General features: G+C 36.4%; 1 protein-coding gene across 1 annotated transcript in view; it reads left to right on the top strand.

Moving 5' to 3' along the window:
- METTL8 (methyltransferase like 8) overlaps positions 1 to 19,656 on the top strand; it is an 88,266-nt gene that overhangs the window by 32,112 nt on the left and 36,498 nt on the right. The window contains exon 2 of the mRNA XM_037849949.1: positions 3,603 to 3,757. Within this exon, the coding sequence (XP_037705877.1) occupies positions 3,615 to 3,757 (143 nt within the window). The 5' untranslated portion in view covers positions 3,603 to 3,614. The remainder of the gene's footprint in view (positions 1 to 3,602; positions 3,758 to 19,656) is intronic.

Here is a 19,656-nt window from a genome sequence, read left to right as displayed (position 1 = left end):
TGCAGCCAAGAGAGACACTTTGAAGAAAGCACAGGAGCTACAGAAGAGAGACAGTTTGAAGACGGCCATTGAAAGCAGACTCTTGCTCCGGAGAAGCTGAGAGTGTGTTACCTTGGACACTTTATGGCCTTAAGACTGTTAACTGTGTAACCAAATAAACCCCCTTTATAAAAAAAAAAAAAAAAAAAGATTTAATCTTTGACTTATAGGTTATTTATAAGTGTGTTACTTGATTTCTAAATATTTGTTTTTTTTCCTAGATAATTATTGTTATTGTCAGTTTGGATAAAAAAAGCAAGAACTAACAATATGCTGTCTACAAGGGAAACATTGTAAATATAAAGACACAAATAGATTAAAGTAAAAAAAGATATACTATACACCATACTGTGTAAGACAGTATGGGTGGGACTATGTTTATAGTAGACAAAGTCGACTTCAAGAAAAAGACTATTACAGAGATAAAGAGGGACATTTAATGATGATGAACCAGTTTCTCAAAAAATACTAACATTTAACATTGTTACCGTCAGAAAGCAATACTCGGTATGATTTCAATCATTTGCAATTTATTGAGATTTGTTTCATAGCCCAGAATATGGTCTGTCTTGGTGAATGTTCCATTCAAGTGAAAAGGATGTGTATTCTGCTGTTAAGTATAGTGTCCTTTAAATGTTAGTTAGGTCAAGTTGTTGATGGTATTCTATATCCTTATTGATTTTTTTATAATTCATTGTTGATTGTTGTTCTACTTATTACTGAGAAAGACACGTTAAAATCTGCAAGTATTACTGTGAATTTGTTTATTGCTCCTTTTAGTTCTGTCCATTTTTGCTTCATGTATTTTGAAGTTCTGTTATTAGGTACATGCACATTTAGGATTGTTATAACTTCTTGATGAATTGACTTTTAACCATTATTAAATGACCTTTATCTCACTAATCATCTTTTTCTTGAAGTCTACTTTGTCTACTATTAAGATTGCTCTGTCAGCTTTTTTATACATACAAAAAAGTTATAAAAGTTTTAAAATTTTAACATGTGTGTTTATATTTACAGTGCTTCTCTTATAGACAGTAGATTGTTTGATGGTGCTTTTTAAATACAAACTGGTAATCTATGCCTTTTAATTAGAGTCCCTTTACATATTGATTTGGTTGGGTTTAAATATACCATCTTGGTATTTGTTTTCTATTTGCATGTCTGTTTTTCACACCTCTGTTCTTCCATCCCTGCCTTCTTTTGGGTGAATTGAGTATTTTTAGCTATACCTCTTTACATTATTTTCACACAAAAATACTACTTATCCACCCAGTTTCATTATGCAAATAACATCTCAGTGACACTTGTATTCAAATTAGAGTCTGCTGAAAGAGAGTTAAGAAAGGGACACAAAGGGACTTTAGGGCTGGCCCTGCCCTTGTCTCCTTTTTCCATCACAAAATGGAACCACGATGTAGTAAACATTAAGCTAAATGGTAGTCATAACATAAAGCACATATATGTTAATCCTTGTAGGCAGTTACAGGATAGTTACCTGTTTAAGGTCACACTCTTCTGTCACTTACTTCTTCCATACTGCAAGGAAACAAAAAGCCACCCTGGAAAGTATGAAGTAACTTCCTTCTAATTAAATTTATGTCAAACAAGTATCATTGTTGTTTACAGTCAATAAGCTAATTATTTCATGAGCAGCTCGGTGCTGCCCCTAGAAGCTGGCAATTTAGTTGAGAAGGGATTTTTGTAATTTTATAGTTTACTTATTTATATTACATTTATTTATTATACAAATTTATTATATATTTATATAATAAAAAGATAAATAGTAATGCAAGTCTATGTGTTACTTACAGATAATAAATAAATGAAGTAGAGAAAGTTATGTGTATGGTTAATAGAGGAACCTCTGCCTGAACTGGAAATTGCCAAATATGCAAGCCCTGGCCATACCTTGCTCTCTCTTGGAGCTTGCAGCTTGCACAGCACGCTTTTCTGACGTTCTCCTGAATTGCTTAATACTCAGTGTGGTTATGACTTTTTGTCTCCAACTGCTGAGAGGTTCTCAATCATTTATTATAGGAGAAACTCTTGCCTTTTTTCCCCTCTCTTCCTTGTGTGTATATGGGTAGTTATAGATATATGTCACGTGGTTATTTGAAGGATTGAAATCTCATTTGATCTGGCTTCTCTGGGTTGAAAACATTTACATCATTGTACACATTTGCACATATGAATTACCTCTCTAGGTGTAATCAGTTTCTACACTTCAGCATACAGAAAATTTTTGAATCAAAATTTTCTCAATGCAGAAAGAGAGCTCTAAGAATAATTGTGCAGGTAGGGTTTTGTTAGTCTTATGTGGAACACTGGCAGGAGAAAAGAACAAAGGCACGTCAGGCGAAAGGTATGGGGAGGCAGAGCATTTCATTTCTTTTGCCTCCACCAGGGTTTGGATTAAGTGGAGAATGAAAAACAGGAAAAAGGATCATCTGCATTAGCTATTGAGTGCTTCATTTCTCAACACTGTTAGCCATATTTACAGTCTTTTTGATGTGTATAACTAAAAATCTTTTTTTCCCCAAAAAAGAAAGTCTTGAATTTTATGTTTAAAAGCACAATGAAATGCTTTTGACATTCTTTAGTTTGTTTTGGAATCTTATATCCCACTGACTTTCAGTAAGGTAGTAAAGGGTGTAAAATCCATGTCCTTTTTATGCCGATAGTTTCTAACGCATACTGTGTACACCTTTTAGCATCTGTTTCTACAGAACTGCTTATTGCATTTGGCTGAATGCTGTGATGAACAACTGAATGTGGGTAAAATGCCAAGCACTATTACAATGAATTTTTATTGGGGGAAAAATGTAAGCTTTTTAGAACTTTCTGGTACATTTCTATAAAGATTTTAAACAACATTTACCAGTACATCGTTAAGATGACATACTCTTTAAATGTTTAAGTTGTTCTTCTACCAATGGAGATGGATTTGTGCTAATCAACTAGTGATTCTCCTATTGAGCTAGGATTTAAGCATGCAGGAAATCTATTCTGCAACGATATTACTATTCTTAAGAATATATGTATACAGGATTGTTGGGATCATATCTTAATAGGGTATTTGATTAATTTTCATATTAGTCGGCTCAGCCTGGGGAGTGAGATTTAATAGGTTTGTTTCTTATTCTGCTACTATACTTGTATTTTTGGTCTAGTGGTCAGAAAATATTCCCTAGAAATATGTTTGCCTAGAATTACAAAACAAAATAATAATTTTTTTTTACTGTTTTTAATACACAGAATCCAGATACTGGGCTTACATGCTTTGGCCTTGTGCTAAAAATTAACTAAACTAATACCCAACACAGCAAAATTGGTCAAGGCTGTGGCTTATAAAGAATGTCAGCCAATGTTACACCCTCTAAATATGCCTTTCCCTTTCTTGACCTGAAAATGCTTTTGGGAAATGAAGCCATGATGCCCATCTCTGATTTTTAAAATTTCAGTTTTTATGTCTTCTCTCAGGTTTTGGACCAGTTTTTGGCCATTATATAAACAATCACTGTTTAATCTATGTCAACTAATTAATATTTGTAACTTCCCAGGTACTGATTAGGATGAATGTGATTTGGAGAAATTCCGTTTCCTGCCTAAGGATAGGAAAAGTGCCACACAGATACCAGAGTGGTTATCACCCAATAGCTCCTCTGGGATCAAGGATTTTAACTGACCCAGCCAAAGTTTTTGAACACAATATGTGGTGAGTTACCTTTTTAGGTTCTATGTTATATATGTATATTAAACATTACCAGTGGTATTATTTTCGTTTAGTGCCAGGAAAGGATTTTTAAAGCTGATTAACTAACTTACCTTGAAGAAGTTCAAAATCCAGGGCAAATGATCCTGACTTAAGTTTTTGCCGACTCCAAATTTCTTTGCAAATGGAATTGGAAAAGTGAAATTTCCCAATGTGTTTTAGCAGTGTTGGTTTCTTGCAGGCCCTCCTGCTCACTTCTATTTTTTTTTTTTTTTTTTTGAGATGTTTTTTATTGTGGTAACATATATAACAGAATATTTGCCATTTTCAAGTGTACAGGTCAGTGGTATCACTTTTACAATGTTGTGCTACCATCACCTTCCATTATTAAAACTTTTTCATCATTCAAAACAGAAACTTCTTACCCTTTGTTCCAGTTTGCTAATGCTGCCATTATGCAGAATACCAGAAATGGATTGGCTTTTATAAAGGGGGTTTATTCGATTACAAATTTACAGTCCTATGGCCATAAAAGTGTCCAAACTAAGGTATCAGCAAGAGGATACCTTCACTGAAGAATGGCCTATAGGGTCCGAACACCTCTTTCAGCTGGGAAGACACATGGCTGGCGTCTGCTCGTCCTTTGTTGCCGGGTTGTGTTTCAAATTGGCTTTCTCCAAAATGTCTCTGGGCATCTGTCTTGGTTCCTCTCTCTCAGCAACTTTGCATCCTTGCTTCTTTCTACCAGGACATTCCTTTCTAAGCATCTGGGGGTCCTCTCTTAGCTTCTCCGGGGCAATCTCTGGGCTTCATCTCTTAGCTTAGCATCTCCAAACATCCTTCTGTCTGCATCTCCAACCATCTTCAAGCATCAGCATCTGTCAGCTCTTAGCTTCTCTCCAAAATGTCCCCTCTCAGCTGCTCTGAGATCCTTCTGTTTGTGAGCTCTTTTATAGGACTCCAGTGATTAAATCAAGACCCACCCTGAATGGGTGGGGTCCATATCTCCATGGAAATAATTTAATCAAACATTTCACCCACAGTTGATTGAATCACATCTCCACAGAGACAATCAAAAGATTACAACCTAATCAACACTAATACATCTGTCCCCACAAAGACTGCATTAAAGAATATGGCTTTGGGGGGGACATAATATATCCAAACTGGCACACCCTTTAAACAATAACTCCTGGTCCCTCTATTCCCCAAGGGATAACCTTTAATTTAGCATTATAAGTGGAATCATTCAATATTTGTCCTTTTGTGTCTGAATTCTTTCACTTAACATAATGTTTTCAAGGTTCATCCATGTTGTAGCATGCATCAGTACTTCAGCCCTTTTTTTTTTTTTAGAAAAGTTTTGGGTTTATAGAACAATCATGCATAAAATACAGGATTCCCATACACTACCCCAACACCAATACCTTGCATTGGTGCGGAACATCTGTAACAATTGAGTCCATGGTTTAACTTAGGGTTCCCTGTTTGTGTAGTGTAGTTCCATGGATTTTTTAAAAAAATTTTATTGTTACTATGTATACAATCTAACACGTCCCCTTTTAATCATATTCAGATATATATTTCAGTGGTGTTAATTCTGTTAACCTATTATGCTACTGTTATCACTATCCATTACCAAATATTTCCATCATTCCAAAGAGGAACCCTGTACATTTTAAGCCTTAACTTCCCATTCCCTATCCCCATCCCATCCCCTGATAACCTATATTCTAGATTCTGACTCTGTGAGTTAGCTTACTCTTATTGTTTCAAAACAGTGAAATCATACAATATTTGTCCTTTTGTGTCTGGCTTATTTCACTCAACATGATGTCTTCAAGGTTCATCCATATTGTCGCAGGTATCAGGACTTCATTCCTTTTTACAGCTAGATAATATTCCATTGTTTGCATATACCACATTTTATTTATTCCTTCATTGGTTGATGGACACACTCCCATCTTTTGGCAATTATGAATAATGCTGCTATGAACATTGGTGTGCAAATATCTGTTTGAGTCCCTGCTTTCAGTTCTTTTGGGTATATACCTAGTAGTGGGATTGCTGCGGCTTCATTACTTTTTATGGCTGAATTCTATTCCATTATGTGGATATGTCACATTTTATTTATCCTTTCGTCTGTAGATCCCACTCACTTCTGATCCTGATTTGCCCACACATCACTAGAGTGACCTCTTATCTAGGAGGGGCCTGCCTCCTGCCCACAGGTCTTTCCTTCTTTTACAAGTACTTATCACTTGTAAATGTATACTCAGTATAGAGAAAATGTATGTAAATGTATACTCAGCAAATGTATACTCAGTATAGGGAAAAAACATTGTTATAACCCTAGTCCATGCTTTCAGGGAACTTACACTGTATTTGAGAATACAGATAGATATTTATAGAAAAGGATGATAATTAGAAATACAAGGCAGCAAATTTTAAGGGCCCCGTGAGTGTTATAGACTATATGCGCTGTAAGAACAACTTAGAGATGAAAACCACCTCTGTTTGGGCATAGCCAGGAAGATTTCTTAAGGCGGCAAAAAATGAGATCAGGGACTCTTTCTATCTTATTTATTCTGTTTCTAGTACTAGCACAGTGCCTGGCACATAAGTGTTGAATAATGATTGCATAAGTAAAACTGGGTGGGGGGTGGGGGGTCATAACAAAACGTAAAGAGATAAGGGAGTAGGTATTTTCAGGGGACAGTAAAGAAGATAGCATGACTAAATAAAGATCTTCTAGAAGATTGGTGAAAGATTACATTGGCATGTTATAGGCTAGGGATGAGGGAGTCAAGATTGTACACTGTCCTGAATTTAAAGCTAAAGTATTAGGCATTACAGAGGCACTGAAGAGAAATGACATTATACATAGTATATAAAGTATATGTATTTATTAACAGTATGCTGGACAGATGGGTAGGGAAAACCAGAGACAGGAAAGGCCAGTGAAGAATAGATAGAACTTGGTGTTTATGCAGAATAAAGGAGAAGGAAGAATTTGATTCTGAGGTTTTGATCCTAGGTAAAAGACAGAATTAGGAAAATCAAGGTGAATTGATTTTGGAAGAAAGATGGAAAATTTAGTTGTAGACATTTTAGGTAGGCCTTGAGAGTAGCACATTCAGGGAAAAATGTTCAGAACACAGGCATGGCTGTAGGAAGAGAGGGATCAGGGCTGAAGATGTGAGCTTGGTTATGATATTTGCAGACAAAATTGTTATCTGACCCTGGAGCAGAGTCTCTAGGGCTGGGGAAGTGATTCAGGTTTTTTTTTATGTTTTTATTGCAACAAAATATTAATGTTTAAAGGAAATACATTTATCTTTTATTAATTATACTTGCACTGTACAATATGGTGGCCACTAACTACATGTGGCTACTGAGCACTTAGAATGTGCTTAGTCTGAACTGAGATTTTGAACACTTAGTACAAGAAATAATGTGAAATATCTCATTAATGATTCTTATACTGTTACCTATTGACATGATAATATTTTGGGCATTGGGTTAAATAGAATATTAAAATTAATTTCACCTCTGTCTTTTCACTTTTTAAAATCTGGCTACTAGACAATTTTAAATTACGTGTGTGGCTCACATGATTTTTTAATTAAACCATTTCGACTACCATCATCAACATGGACACTTACTGCAGACTTTAAGATTAAAATGGGCCCTTTTGCCAGGCAATTAAATTTCCAGAGAAGCTTCCAGTCCTAGAAAAGCTCCTGTTTTACATTTTTTTCTTCTTCAGTAGATATTAGTGATTTAGCTTTCTGTGTTTCCTTTTCCATCTGCTACTATCTGCTTTTTTTGCCCAAGATTCCTGCCTGTGGATTTAAGTTCTGGTTTGTCACAGACTCTCAGGGAAGCTGTGGACTAACTTTGGGCTGGCTGTACAAGAATCCATTAGGAAGTTATGTTTCACTAGGTCTTGAGGTATGGCCCAAGAATTTGTCATTTGAAAAACCTCTTTTAATTATTCTGCTGAGCATCCAGGATTAGGAACCCTTGATCTAGTTTAGTGGTTTTCAAACTTTTCTTTAGCAGCAGAACTTTTTTCCAAGTGAAGTCTTACTTGGAATTGCAATATTTAAAAGCTAAAAACAAATCTGCTCTGAATGAAGTGGGCATAGAGGCCTATGGCATCAACAGCTCAAGCTCCCTCTTCCTTCTCACTGTTCCTCCCTCAGTCTAGCAACCTAGAAGATCTTTAGGGTTCTGTTGATCTTAGTTTGAAAAAACTTGATCTAGTCCAGAATAGCCATTCTCCTCCATAGCGTACCCCCCAAGGGTTTTCCGCACTATCTCAAGACACCTCTGGTGAGCTTTCTCCCAAGGCTGTAATAACAGCCTCTTCCATACTGTAATAACAACAGTACAATAATGTCCTCCAAGGGAAGAAGAAGGTAATTGCTTCACTTCACCTCCCCCTCCCTTTCTCTAGAGAGAAAGTTTGTACATTAACGGAAGACTGGTTTGCTGTCCCCTTCCTTCAAGTCCAAAGTACTGTTCCAAAGTCTCCCTTCCTTTTTTTCTCCTTTATATTTAAGCATAATGTTTCCTCTCCTGCTTATTCTGATTTTCTTAAGATATTTCTAGAAAAGTACATGTTAGTTTTCTCTGAGAGTTGTTGGTCAGAAATTCATTTTGCCCTTTAACCTCTAGTGAGTAAGGACAATTTACTCTATATGTGACCTTTTTTTTTTATTTTTTTTGAGAAAAAAATAATGCTTTTTGTTCAGTTTTTAACATCCTGAGGAAGATTTGCCTTCCAGATTCTGAGTATTTCTCTTATATCTACCTATAGGTTTTTAGTTATACTTAATACATTTATCAATTTTCTGGGTACTGACAGGAAACCATACTTGGAATGCTTTTGAGACATGGCCTCAAGATCTGACTATATTAAGCTACTTACACAGTTACATAGAATAGTCATTCTTCCTTCCATGGCTGTTCCTAGTTTAAGTGTGTAGGAACTTTTCTGGGAATCCCTGAAATTTATAAGGAAATAGTGAGCACTTATATTAACATGTGACTAAATCAGTGAGGCCGGTGACTTTCAATCTTTTTGTCATGATCCACAGTGAGAAATACAGTTTATACATAATATATACACATATATAAAACAGGAACAAAACTTTCCTGCACCATTTTTACCATGTTAGATGTACACTGATATTTTCCATTTGTTCTATTCTATTCTGTTTTTCTTTTCTTTTAAAATGTTGGTTGGATTAACTGAATTGATTTCATGACTCACTAAAGGGTCATGAATTTTAGTTTGAAAAACATTGCCTCCCTCCCAGTGGAGTTGTCCCCCTCTGATATCCTCAGGCTACAGAAAAATGGAGAAAATATGTAACACCTAGCCTTCAAGCTGGAGCTTAGAGGAAAGAAATATGTTTTAGAGTAAGGTGAAATGTCAAGGAGAATTTACCTGCAAAACAACAGAAAGAAGGAAAGAGGGAGATATGATATAGCATACACTATGGGTTAGTTTGCATTTTCTAGTATTTTATATAAATGGATTCATACAAGTATGTACTCTCTTTGTCTGGTCTCTTTCCCTCAGCATAATTATTTTGAGATCTGTCCCTTTTGTTGCATGTATGAATGGTTCTTTTTTAATGCTGATAAAGGACTCTAATCAGACTATATAAAAAGCTCTCAAAATTCAATAATAAGGGAATAAACAACCCAATAACTCTGAGTAGAAGATTTGAAAAGACATTTCACCATGGAAGATACACAGATGATAAATAAGCACATGAAAAGATGCTCAACATCCTTAGTCATTAGGGAAACTGGCAAATTAAAATCACAACGAGATACCACTACACACCTATCAGAATAACTAGAATTCAAAATACTGACCATACCAAGTGTTGGCAAGGATGTAGAAAAAACTGGATCATACACTGCTGGTGGGAATATAAAATGGTTCAACCACTTTGGAAATTAGTTTGACAATTTCTTAAAAATTTAACATTTATCTATTATTTGATTAGCCATTTGATTCCTAGGTGTTTGCCCAAGAGAAAAGAAAGTATATGTTCATAAAATATTTATACTTGATAATTGCACCTTTAATGTATTAGCCAAAAACTGGAAACCACTCAAATGTCCATCAACAGGTGAATACATAAGCAAATCATGGTATATCTATAATATGGAATACTACTCAACAATAATAAAAATGAACTATTGGTACCCATTATAACATGGGTATATTTCAAAATAAATTATGTTGAGTGAAGCTGTACTCTACTGTACTGTACTAGAAAATGTAAACCAATCTATAAAGATAGAAAGCATCAGTGGTTGCTAGTGAGGTAGGAGAAAAGAGAGGAGTGGGAGGGAGGGATAACTAGGGAGCACAAGGAAACTTGGGGGTGATGGATATGTTCATTATCTTGATTGTGGTGATGGTTTCATGAGTTAAAACTTCTCAAATTGTATACTTTAAATATGTGATGTTTACTATATGTCAATTGTACCTCAGTAAAACTGTTAAAAATATTTTCCGTACATTGGAAAATAATGTAGCAGTTAATAAAAATGAGAGAAATCTATGTATACTAATATCACATGATAGCCAAAATAGGTCATTAATTCAAGAGAGCAAGTTGCAGAAAAGTACCTATAGTATCATCTCCTCTTTGTTAAGGAATTCTTACACATGTGCTATGTGTGTGTGTGTATGTGTGTGTGTGTGTGTAGATTGATAGATATCTTTGTTTTTGTATAGATAGAGAAAAGTCTGAAAAGGTCAACATCATGCTGACAACAGTGGTTATCTCCAGGGATGGGAATGTGGATGAGAGATAAGGTAGAAATGAAACTTTATATTTTATATACATTGGTATTGTTCGAATTTTAATGATTAAAAAATGTTCCCCTTACACACCAACACCCACCTTGCCATCCATCTGATAAATTATTTATTCTTCAATGCTGATTACAACTGCTCATCTTCTCAATAGTGCTTTGAGTTCTACCAAATCATATCCATCTTTGTGTCTCCAAATCACAGCCCTGTACCTGATATATATAGATTCTCAATAAATGTTTAATGATGGAAGTGGGTATTGGTTTCTGCAGCAGCTGTGACCTCCATTCCATTGTATACAGAAATGGGAAGGCATTGGCTCTTTCTATGCTTGTCTTTTCTAGGTCATTCAGTCCTAAGTAAGAAACTGATTTACTAATAAAAACAATCAGCTGAAATATTAATTATAGCCAAAATGAGATGTGGATAGCCAGGAGTCAGAAGTATAAATTAGCATCAATAGTAGGAAAAAAAAAAAGATTTAATTGACGTTAGTTATTTCTTAGCTGGTATACCTATAACAACTATATTTCATCCATTTCTGAGACTCTTTTTTTTTTTAACCAATTAACATCTCTGAAATCATGACACTTCTTATAATTGATGGCATCTTACAATTATAATTGGAAGTGATTTTTCTTTCTTACTGGTACAGAAAGTAATGGCATCTGAGATTTGATGAAACAGGATAATTATAATTTCAGAGTGCTTAATCTTAATTGCACATGGTGTTGAGAACTATTACTCTTATTTTACTAATACAAAAACAGAGAAAGGAAAGTTAAATGATTTTCCATTGTTATACATCAAGGTTAACATTTAGAATATTAGTTATATTGTTAGAAAAGCATTAAAATCTTTTGATATGTGGATAAGCAAGCAACAGATGTAGATGGAAACTTGATCTAGGAGGAAGTACATGTGAGAAAATATTCAACCTGTATCACAGTAAAAGATATACAAATTTTAAAAATCAAGGGACCTTTTTAAATTTTAAAAATCAAAGGACCTTTCCTTTCCTATTAAATTAGGAAAAGAAATTTAAGATAACATCCAGTCCTGATAGCACTGTCAATGAATACAATCTTTTTGGTTAGCACCTTGGATGGATAATTTGGAAAAGACTGGTTTCATGATTTATTTTGTTATACAATATTTGAAAGTCACATTCATTAATATCACCACTAATCTCATCAGAAAGGTTTTTAAGTATTGGGAAGTTGTCAAACTCATGGTCGTGGACACAAGTTTTCCAAAATTCTCATATATGCTTGAAAGCACAAAAGTTATCTTTGACAACAAGTACTGCCATTTGTTTTCCTTAAAGTGATATGCTCATTTCAGTTACTTTTGAGAAAATATATGCCAAATACTCAAGACTGAATAGCTATAGTTTGTCTGCAATTGCTTTTTTGAGTAAAAATATAATTCCATCAAAAAAGCAGCTAGTTCAGTTCACAATCCAAACAATCACACAAGTGCATTTCCTCCATCCATCATAATATTTCATTACGCAGAAGTGCTTTATGCATGCTTCCATTTTGTCACACAGAATATTAAAAATATTTATTATTCAAGGTTAAGATTCTATAAAATTAATAATTTTTACTGCATTGATAACATTCTTAAGTGAAATTGGATTTTTTTTATTTTACAAACCAATACCCACTTCCTTCATTAAACATTTATTGAGAATCTATATATATCAGGCGCAGGGCTGTGATTTGGGGACACAAAGATGGAGACAATTTGATAGAACTCAAAGCACTATTGAAAAGATGACCAATTATAATCAGCATTAAAGAATAAATAATTTATCAGATAGGTGCCAAGGTGGGTGTTGGTGTGTAAGGGGAACATTTTTTAATCATTAAAATTTGAATAATACCAATGTATATATAATATAAAATTGCATTACTACCTTCTCTCTCAACTGCATTCCCATCCCTGGAGATAACCACTGCTGTCAGTATGATGTTGACCTTTCCAGACTTTTCTGTATGTATACAAAAACAAAGATAAGCACGCACACACACACACACACACACACTCACACACATAGCACATGTATAAGAATTCCTTAACAAAAAGGAGATGAGGCTGTAGATACTTTTCTGCAACTTAATATTAGTATACATGGATCTCTCTCATTTTTATTAACTGCTAAATTTTTTTCAATGTATGGAAATTCTAGGTTGACAGATTTTTTTTTTCAGCACCTTAAAAATGTCATTATTTTTTCTTCCATCCTCCATTATTTTGATGAGAAGTTAGCTATTGTTTGCATTGCTTTTAAGATTATCTACTTTTTAAGATTTTTCTTTATCTTTGGTTCTTAGCATCTTTCTCTGTATTTATCGAGCCTAGATTGCTGTGCTTCCTGGTCCTGTGGGTTGCTTTTTTTTTTTTTTTTTTTTAATCAAATTTGTAAAACTTTTAATCATATTTCTTCAGGTTTTTTTTTCTTACCCATTCTCTCTCTCTATTTCTGAGGCTTCAATTGTATGTTTGTTAGACCAATAAGTATTATCCTACGGGTTACTGAGGATCGTACCTTTTTTTTCCATGTTTTTTTCATTGTCCTTCAGTTTACATTAATTTCTACTTACCTGCCCCTGAGTTTGCTGACCTATCTTCTGCAGTGTTCATAAGCTGTTAAGCCTACTCAATGATTTTTTTTGTTTCAAGTATTATATATGTGTTAGCTCTAGAATTTCCTTTTTTTAAAAAAATATATTTTTATTTCTTTGCTGAGATATCCCCTGTCCATTCATTCTTTCCATCTTTTCCTTTAAATCCTCAAACATAGTTCCAAAAGCTGTTTTAAAGTCCTTGTATACTATTTCCAACATTTGGGCCTCCTCAAAGTCTTTATTTATTGATCACATTTTTGTTATTGATTAGGGGTTACTTATTCCCTACTTTTTCACATATCTAATAGTTTTTTATTCTATGGTGGACGTTATGGATGAAATCTTATATCTAGTTTGAGGTTATATTGTCTTCCTTTAAAGGTATTAAGATTTTTAAGTAATTTAAAATTAATTAAATTAAATCAAATTACTGCCAGATCTTCTGGGTCCTGTCAGGTTAGATTTTAGGCTTTTTTTTTTTTTTTTAATATTATCCTGAGTCTAGTGTAGTCCTTATTCCTGTGATCTGGCATTTCCAGGGTCTTAACTGAATACTCCAAGGCATTCAGAGAGGTCTTTCCACTCTGGCTTAGAATTCCAATGTCTCCCAGCACTACACTGCCTATCTCCAGTTAGCACTCTGCCCCACCCCCACCCCAATCCCAGAATCCAATCTCTCTGCTAGGCTATGTGGAATCTTGCCATGTGGATGAACAACAGTGCTCAGCTGTAAAAACCCTAGGGGAACTCTTCTGCAGACTTCAGGGGTCATCTCCTCTGTCCAGCTCCTTCAGTATTCTGCTGCAAACTCTCACCACCACAGCAACTCTGAACTCTGATCTCTGCCTCCTCAACTCAGCCATTGTCTGATTGGGGTCCACCTTTCTGCACCACAGTCTAGAACTGTCGCCATACAGAAAGCCAGGGTGAATGTGGTGACTCAACCTTTTGCATTTCTCTTCTCTCAAGGGCCACAGTCCTGCACTACCTGGAGTATAGTTCAATGTCTGAAAGCAATTGCTCCATTTATTTTATTCAGTTTTGTAATTGTTTATAGCAGGAGGGTAAGCCCATTACCAATTCTTCAGTCATGGTCTGTTTTAGTTTCCTAGCTGCCAAAACAAATACCATACAATGGGTTGACTTAAACAATGGGAATTTATTGTCTCATAGTTTTGAGCCTAGGAGAAGTCCAAATTAAGGCATTAGCAAGGCAATGCTTTCTCCCCAAAGACTGGCATTTTGGACTGGCTGCAGCAGTCCATGGTCCTTGGCTTCTCTGTCATATGGCAATGCACATGGTGGCATCTTCTCCTTTCTCTTCCAGGTTCTGTTGCCTTCCAGCTTCTGGCTTCTCCCAGTGGCTTTCTCTCTGTGTGTCTGAATTTCATTCTGCTTATAAAGGATTTTAGTAATCCAGTCAAAGCCAAACTTGATTCAGTTGGGCCATACCTTAACTGAAATAAAATCTTGATGAAATCTTATTTACAATAGGTTCAGACCCAGCAGAATGTGGACCAAAGAACATGTGCAAACTGGGGTACACAATTCAATCTACCACATGGCCAGAATCACAAGTCCTATATAGCAGTTTAAAATCATAATTATGTATATATTTGGGGCCCCCCTGAAGAGCTGGGGGAGGATGCAGAGGTGTTGGACTTCCTCACCTGGATTGTTGCTGATGTTCTCACAAACATTGGGGACTGATGGCTTGATGTGCTGAGCCCTCTGTCTTGGGGCTGGCCCCTATGAACCTTGTTGCTGCAAGGAGAGCTAATCCTGCTTATAATTGTGCCTAGGAGTCTCCCCCTGAGTGCCTCTTTGTTGCTCAGATGTGGCCCTCTCTCTCTAACTAAGCCACCTTTGCGGGTGATCTCGCTGCCCTCCCGCCTACATGGGACCTGACTCCCAGGGGTGTAAATCTCCCTGGCAACACAGGATATGACTCCTGGGGATGAATCTGGACCTGGCATCGTGGGATTGAGAACATCTTCGTGACCAAAAGGGGGATGCGAAATGAAACAAAATAAAGCTTCAGTGGCTGAGAGATTTCAAATGGAGTCAAGAGGTCACTCCAGTGGACATTCTTATGCACTATACAGATAACATTTTTTAGGATTTATGTATTGGAATAGCTAGAAGTAAGTGCCTGAAACTACCAAACTCCAACCCAGTTGCCTTGACTCTTTTTTTTTTTTTAATTTTTTTTAAATTTTTAAAAAAATTTTTTTAAATTTGGAAATAAATTCAAAGTTATAGGAACAGTTGCAAAAACAATACAAACCCCATACACAGAACTCCAGCATACCTTGACCCCCTTCCCCTGATACCCTAATCCACCAACTTTAACATGCAGTCACTCCGCTATTTCTTTCCCTCCCTATCATCCATCATCTATTGCTCTGTCTTCTGAACATATGAGAGCTAGCTGCACACATCCTTGAACAAGCACTATAATTCACATATACAATTCCCACAAACAAGAACATTCTTTTATGCAATCCCATTAAGCACAGCTAAGAAGTAAAAGAGATTCAACATTGATACAAAGCTTACATTCTATAGTTCCTTTTTTTTTTTTTTCCTTATGTCTCAACTGTGTTCCTTTGAGCCTCCTCTCCTCCATCCTCAGATCCCATCCAGGGTCATCTTTGGCATTCAATTGTCATCTATTTAGACTGTCTTTTTTTTTTTTTTTTTTACTCAATTGTGGAAACATATATACAGCCTAAATCTTCCCATTCCACCCCCTCCCTAGCATTCCATCAGGAGGATTAATCACATTTAGAATGTTGTAATGCTATCTCTTTCCCACCATCCATTACTAGAAATTTACCTTCACCTCAAACAGCAACCCTATACTCATTTCTTAACTCCCCATTGCCCCTTCCCCCATTTCTCTTAACCCATACTCTACTTTTCATCTCTGTGGTCATATTCGCTGATAATTTCTTTGGGTTTATTGCGGGGCTTAAAATTAACCTCTTAAATCCACAACAATCTTGTTTTTCTTTTGATACCAACTTAACTTCAATAGGACACATAAACTATGTTCCTATACTCCTCCATTCCCCCACCTTCATATAGTTCTTGTCAAAAATTACATATTTTACATTGAGTTCAAAACCACTGCTTTGTCATTAGAGTTTGTGTATTTTATATCATGTAGGAAGTAAATAGTGGAGTTACAATTGAAAAATTATTGACTCCTGTTTGTAGTCCATTGTGGTCAGAGAATGTGCTTTGAATATATTCAAATTTTTTTTTTAATTTATTGAGGCTTGTTTTATGTCCCAGCATATGGTCCATTCTGAAGAAAGATCCGTGATCACTAGAGAAAAATGAGTATCCTGGTGATGTGGGATGTAAGGTTCTATATATGTCTGCTAAAATTCTCTGTATCTTTTTCTCCTTTCTTTGTTTCTCTAGGTAGGCCTCCCTTTAGTATCTGAAGTAGGGCAGGTCTTTTATTGGCAAACTCTCTCAGCATTTGTTTGTCTGTGAAAAATTTAAGCTCTGCCTCAAATTTGAAGGTGAGTTTTACTGGATACAGTATTCTTGGTTGGAAGTTTTTCTCTCTTAGAATTTTAAATATGTCATGCCACTCACTGTCTTCTCACCTCCATGGTGGCCGCTGAGTAGTCACAACTTAGTCTTATGTTGTTTCCTTTGTATGTGGTGAATTGCTTTTCTCTTGCTGCTTTCAGAACTTGCTTCTCTTCAGTATTTGAGAGTCTGATCAGAATATGTCTCGGAGTGGGTTTATTTGGATTTATTCTATTTGGAGTTCGCTGGGCATTTATGCTTTGTGTATTTATATTGTGTAGAAGGTTTGGGAAGTTTTCCCCAACAATTTCTTTGAGTACTCTTTCTAGACCTTTACCCTTCTCTTCCCCTTCTGGGACACCATTGAGTCTTAAGTTTGAACGTTTTATTTTATCTATCATATCCCTGAGATCCATTTCGATTTTTTCAATTTTTTTCTCCATTCTTTCTTTTGTTCTTTCATTTTCTGTTCTGTGGACTTCTAGGACACTGAGTCATTGTTCAACTTCCTCTAATCTTATATTGAGTATCCAGAGTCTTTTTAATTTGGCCAACAGTTTCTTTTATTTCCATAAGATCTTCTATTTTTTTATTTAGTCTTGCAATGTCTTCTTTATGCTTTTCTAGGGTCTTCTTTATGTCCCTTATATCCTGTGCCATGTTCTTCCTCATGTCCTTTATATCCTTTGCCATGTTTTCGTTCCTTGATTGTAGTTCTTTGATTAATTGTGCCAAGTACTGTGTCTCTTCTGATATTTTGATTTGGGTGTTTGGGATGGGGTTCTCTATATTGTCTGGTTTTATCATATGCATTAAGATTTTCTGTTGTTTTTGGCCTCTTGGCATTTGTTTTGCTTGATAGGGTTCTTTCAAGTTGTAAAAAAAATACCCATCTAATTTTTCAGAAATACAAGTTGGTGGCGTACCCTTTCTCTAACTAACCAGCAGATGGCGTCTGTGAGTCACCTATACCCCTCAAGTCAGTTCTTTTCAACTTTGTCCTTGTGGCATGAGGGGAAATGATTCTTACGGGGTTCAGTTGGTGAACTCTCAGTTTGGGTGTGTTGCTGGAGCCGTCCGCCCTAAATGTGGGGCATGTGTCCGGGTGGCTAGGGAGGCAGGGCAGCTTTAATATTCAAACCTCCCAGGTGTTCCCAGAGATTCAAGGCTGTTGCAAGAGTCTAAGCCTTCATTTCAGTTCTGCCTCAGACCCTCTCTGTCACTGACCCACAAACCACCAGCATTGACATAGCATCCCTGGGTTTTCCGAGAGGGCCCCCTTCTCAGCTGTGATCTTCCAGGACCTCTGCTGAGGGAAGGCTCTGCTATGTCACAAGTGCGTGCCATCCCTCCAGGGAAGCCCTGGGCTGCCGGGCTGTGCAGGGGTGCTCTCAGCCTGATGCAAAGATGGCTGAACGGGGCGTCTCAACCCCCCCCCACACACACAGTTCCTCCTTCCCAGCTCTGGGACAACTGGCGCGGCTCTGTGCTGTCGGCACAGCCCTGGGCAAGAGTGTCTCCGGCCTGCCAGGGAGCCAGCTGCAAGCAGCGGGGTTTCTTTCTCCTTTTGGCTCTCCCCTCCGCGTGAGGGAATCTGCAGCAGGCTATCCTCCACGCCAGACACTGAGAGGCCGGCTCAGCCCGCTCCTGCCGTGCTTCACTGCGCGGTTCCCACTGTCACAACTGCAGCCGCTCCTGGGTTTTTCCTTTTTTTTTTTTTTTTTTTTTTAACCAGTCCATCTCCAAACGCCAACCCCCAGCTTCCCCACACCGCAGTGTGGCCACGGGTCTTTCAGCCGGCTTACTCACTCATTTTGGAATGCAGACTCCTGGTTTCATCACGTGTACGGCCCCTGTGGTTCTAGCAGACCTTGTCCAGCTGGTGCATCGTTGAAACTGGTATTCCGGGTCACCTTCTGGTTTTTACCTAGTATTTTTCACGGAGGTGTTTTTTTGCCCTGTCTCGCCTACCCGCCATCTTAGCTTCTTCTGCCTTGACTCTTGAAGACGATTGTATAACAATGTAGCTTACAAGGGGTGACACTACGATTGGGAAAACCTTGTGGATCACACTCCCTTTATCCAGTGTATGGATGGATGAGTAGAAAAATGGGGACAAAACCTAAAAGAAAAATAGGGTGGGATGGGGGTGGTGGTGATTTGGGTGTTCTTTTTTTATTTTTCACTCTTATTCTGATTCTTTCTGGTGTAAGGAAAATGTTCAAAAATAGATTGGGGTGATGAATGTACAACTATAAGATGGTACTGTGAACAGTTGATTGCACACCATGGATGATTGTATGGTATGTGAATATATCTCAATAAAACTGAATTTAAAAAAATCATAATTAAGGCTTTGTAGCTAAATATACAGATATTTGTGTGTGTGCACAATACAGGAAGGGAAATTCAAAACATAAAAACTGTTAATGTATTAAGATATTTAAATAAGTAAAATTCTTTTAAAATTTTTCCTTTATCTTTTTTAATGCAATTTTATTGAGAATATTCACATAACATACAATCATCCAAAGTGTACAATCAGTTGTTCACAGTATCATCATATAGTTACGCATTCATCACCACAATCTCTGAACATTTTCATTACTCTAAAAAATAAAATAAAAATTAAAATAAAAAAGAACATTCAAAAATCCCATTCCCCTCCCCCCCATTGTTCATTTACTTTTTTTTAATATAGTTTTATGGCGATATATTCACACACCCTATAGTCATCCACAGTGTGTAATCAATTATTCACAGCATTCATCACCAGAATCAATTTTTGAAACTTTTCCTTACTCCAAAATAAAAATAAAAGCAAAAAGAACACCCAAAACCTTCCATCCCCTCCATCCCACCCTATTCTT

Source organism: Choloepus didactylus, chromosome 9 (assembly GCF_015220235.1).
Source record: "Choloepus didactylus isolate mChoDid1 chromosome 9, mChoDid1.pri, whole genome shotgun sequence".
In the NCBI taxonomy this organism is placed as follows: domain Eukaryota; kingdom Metazoa; phylum Chordata; class Mammalia; order Pilosa; family Megalonychidae; genus Choloepus; species Choloepus didactylus.
Note: the sequence above shows the minus strand (reverse complement) of the source record. Positions and strands in the feature narration are given on the sequence as shown.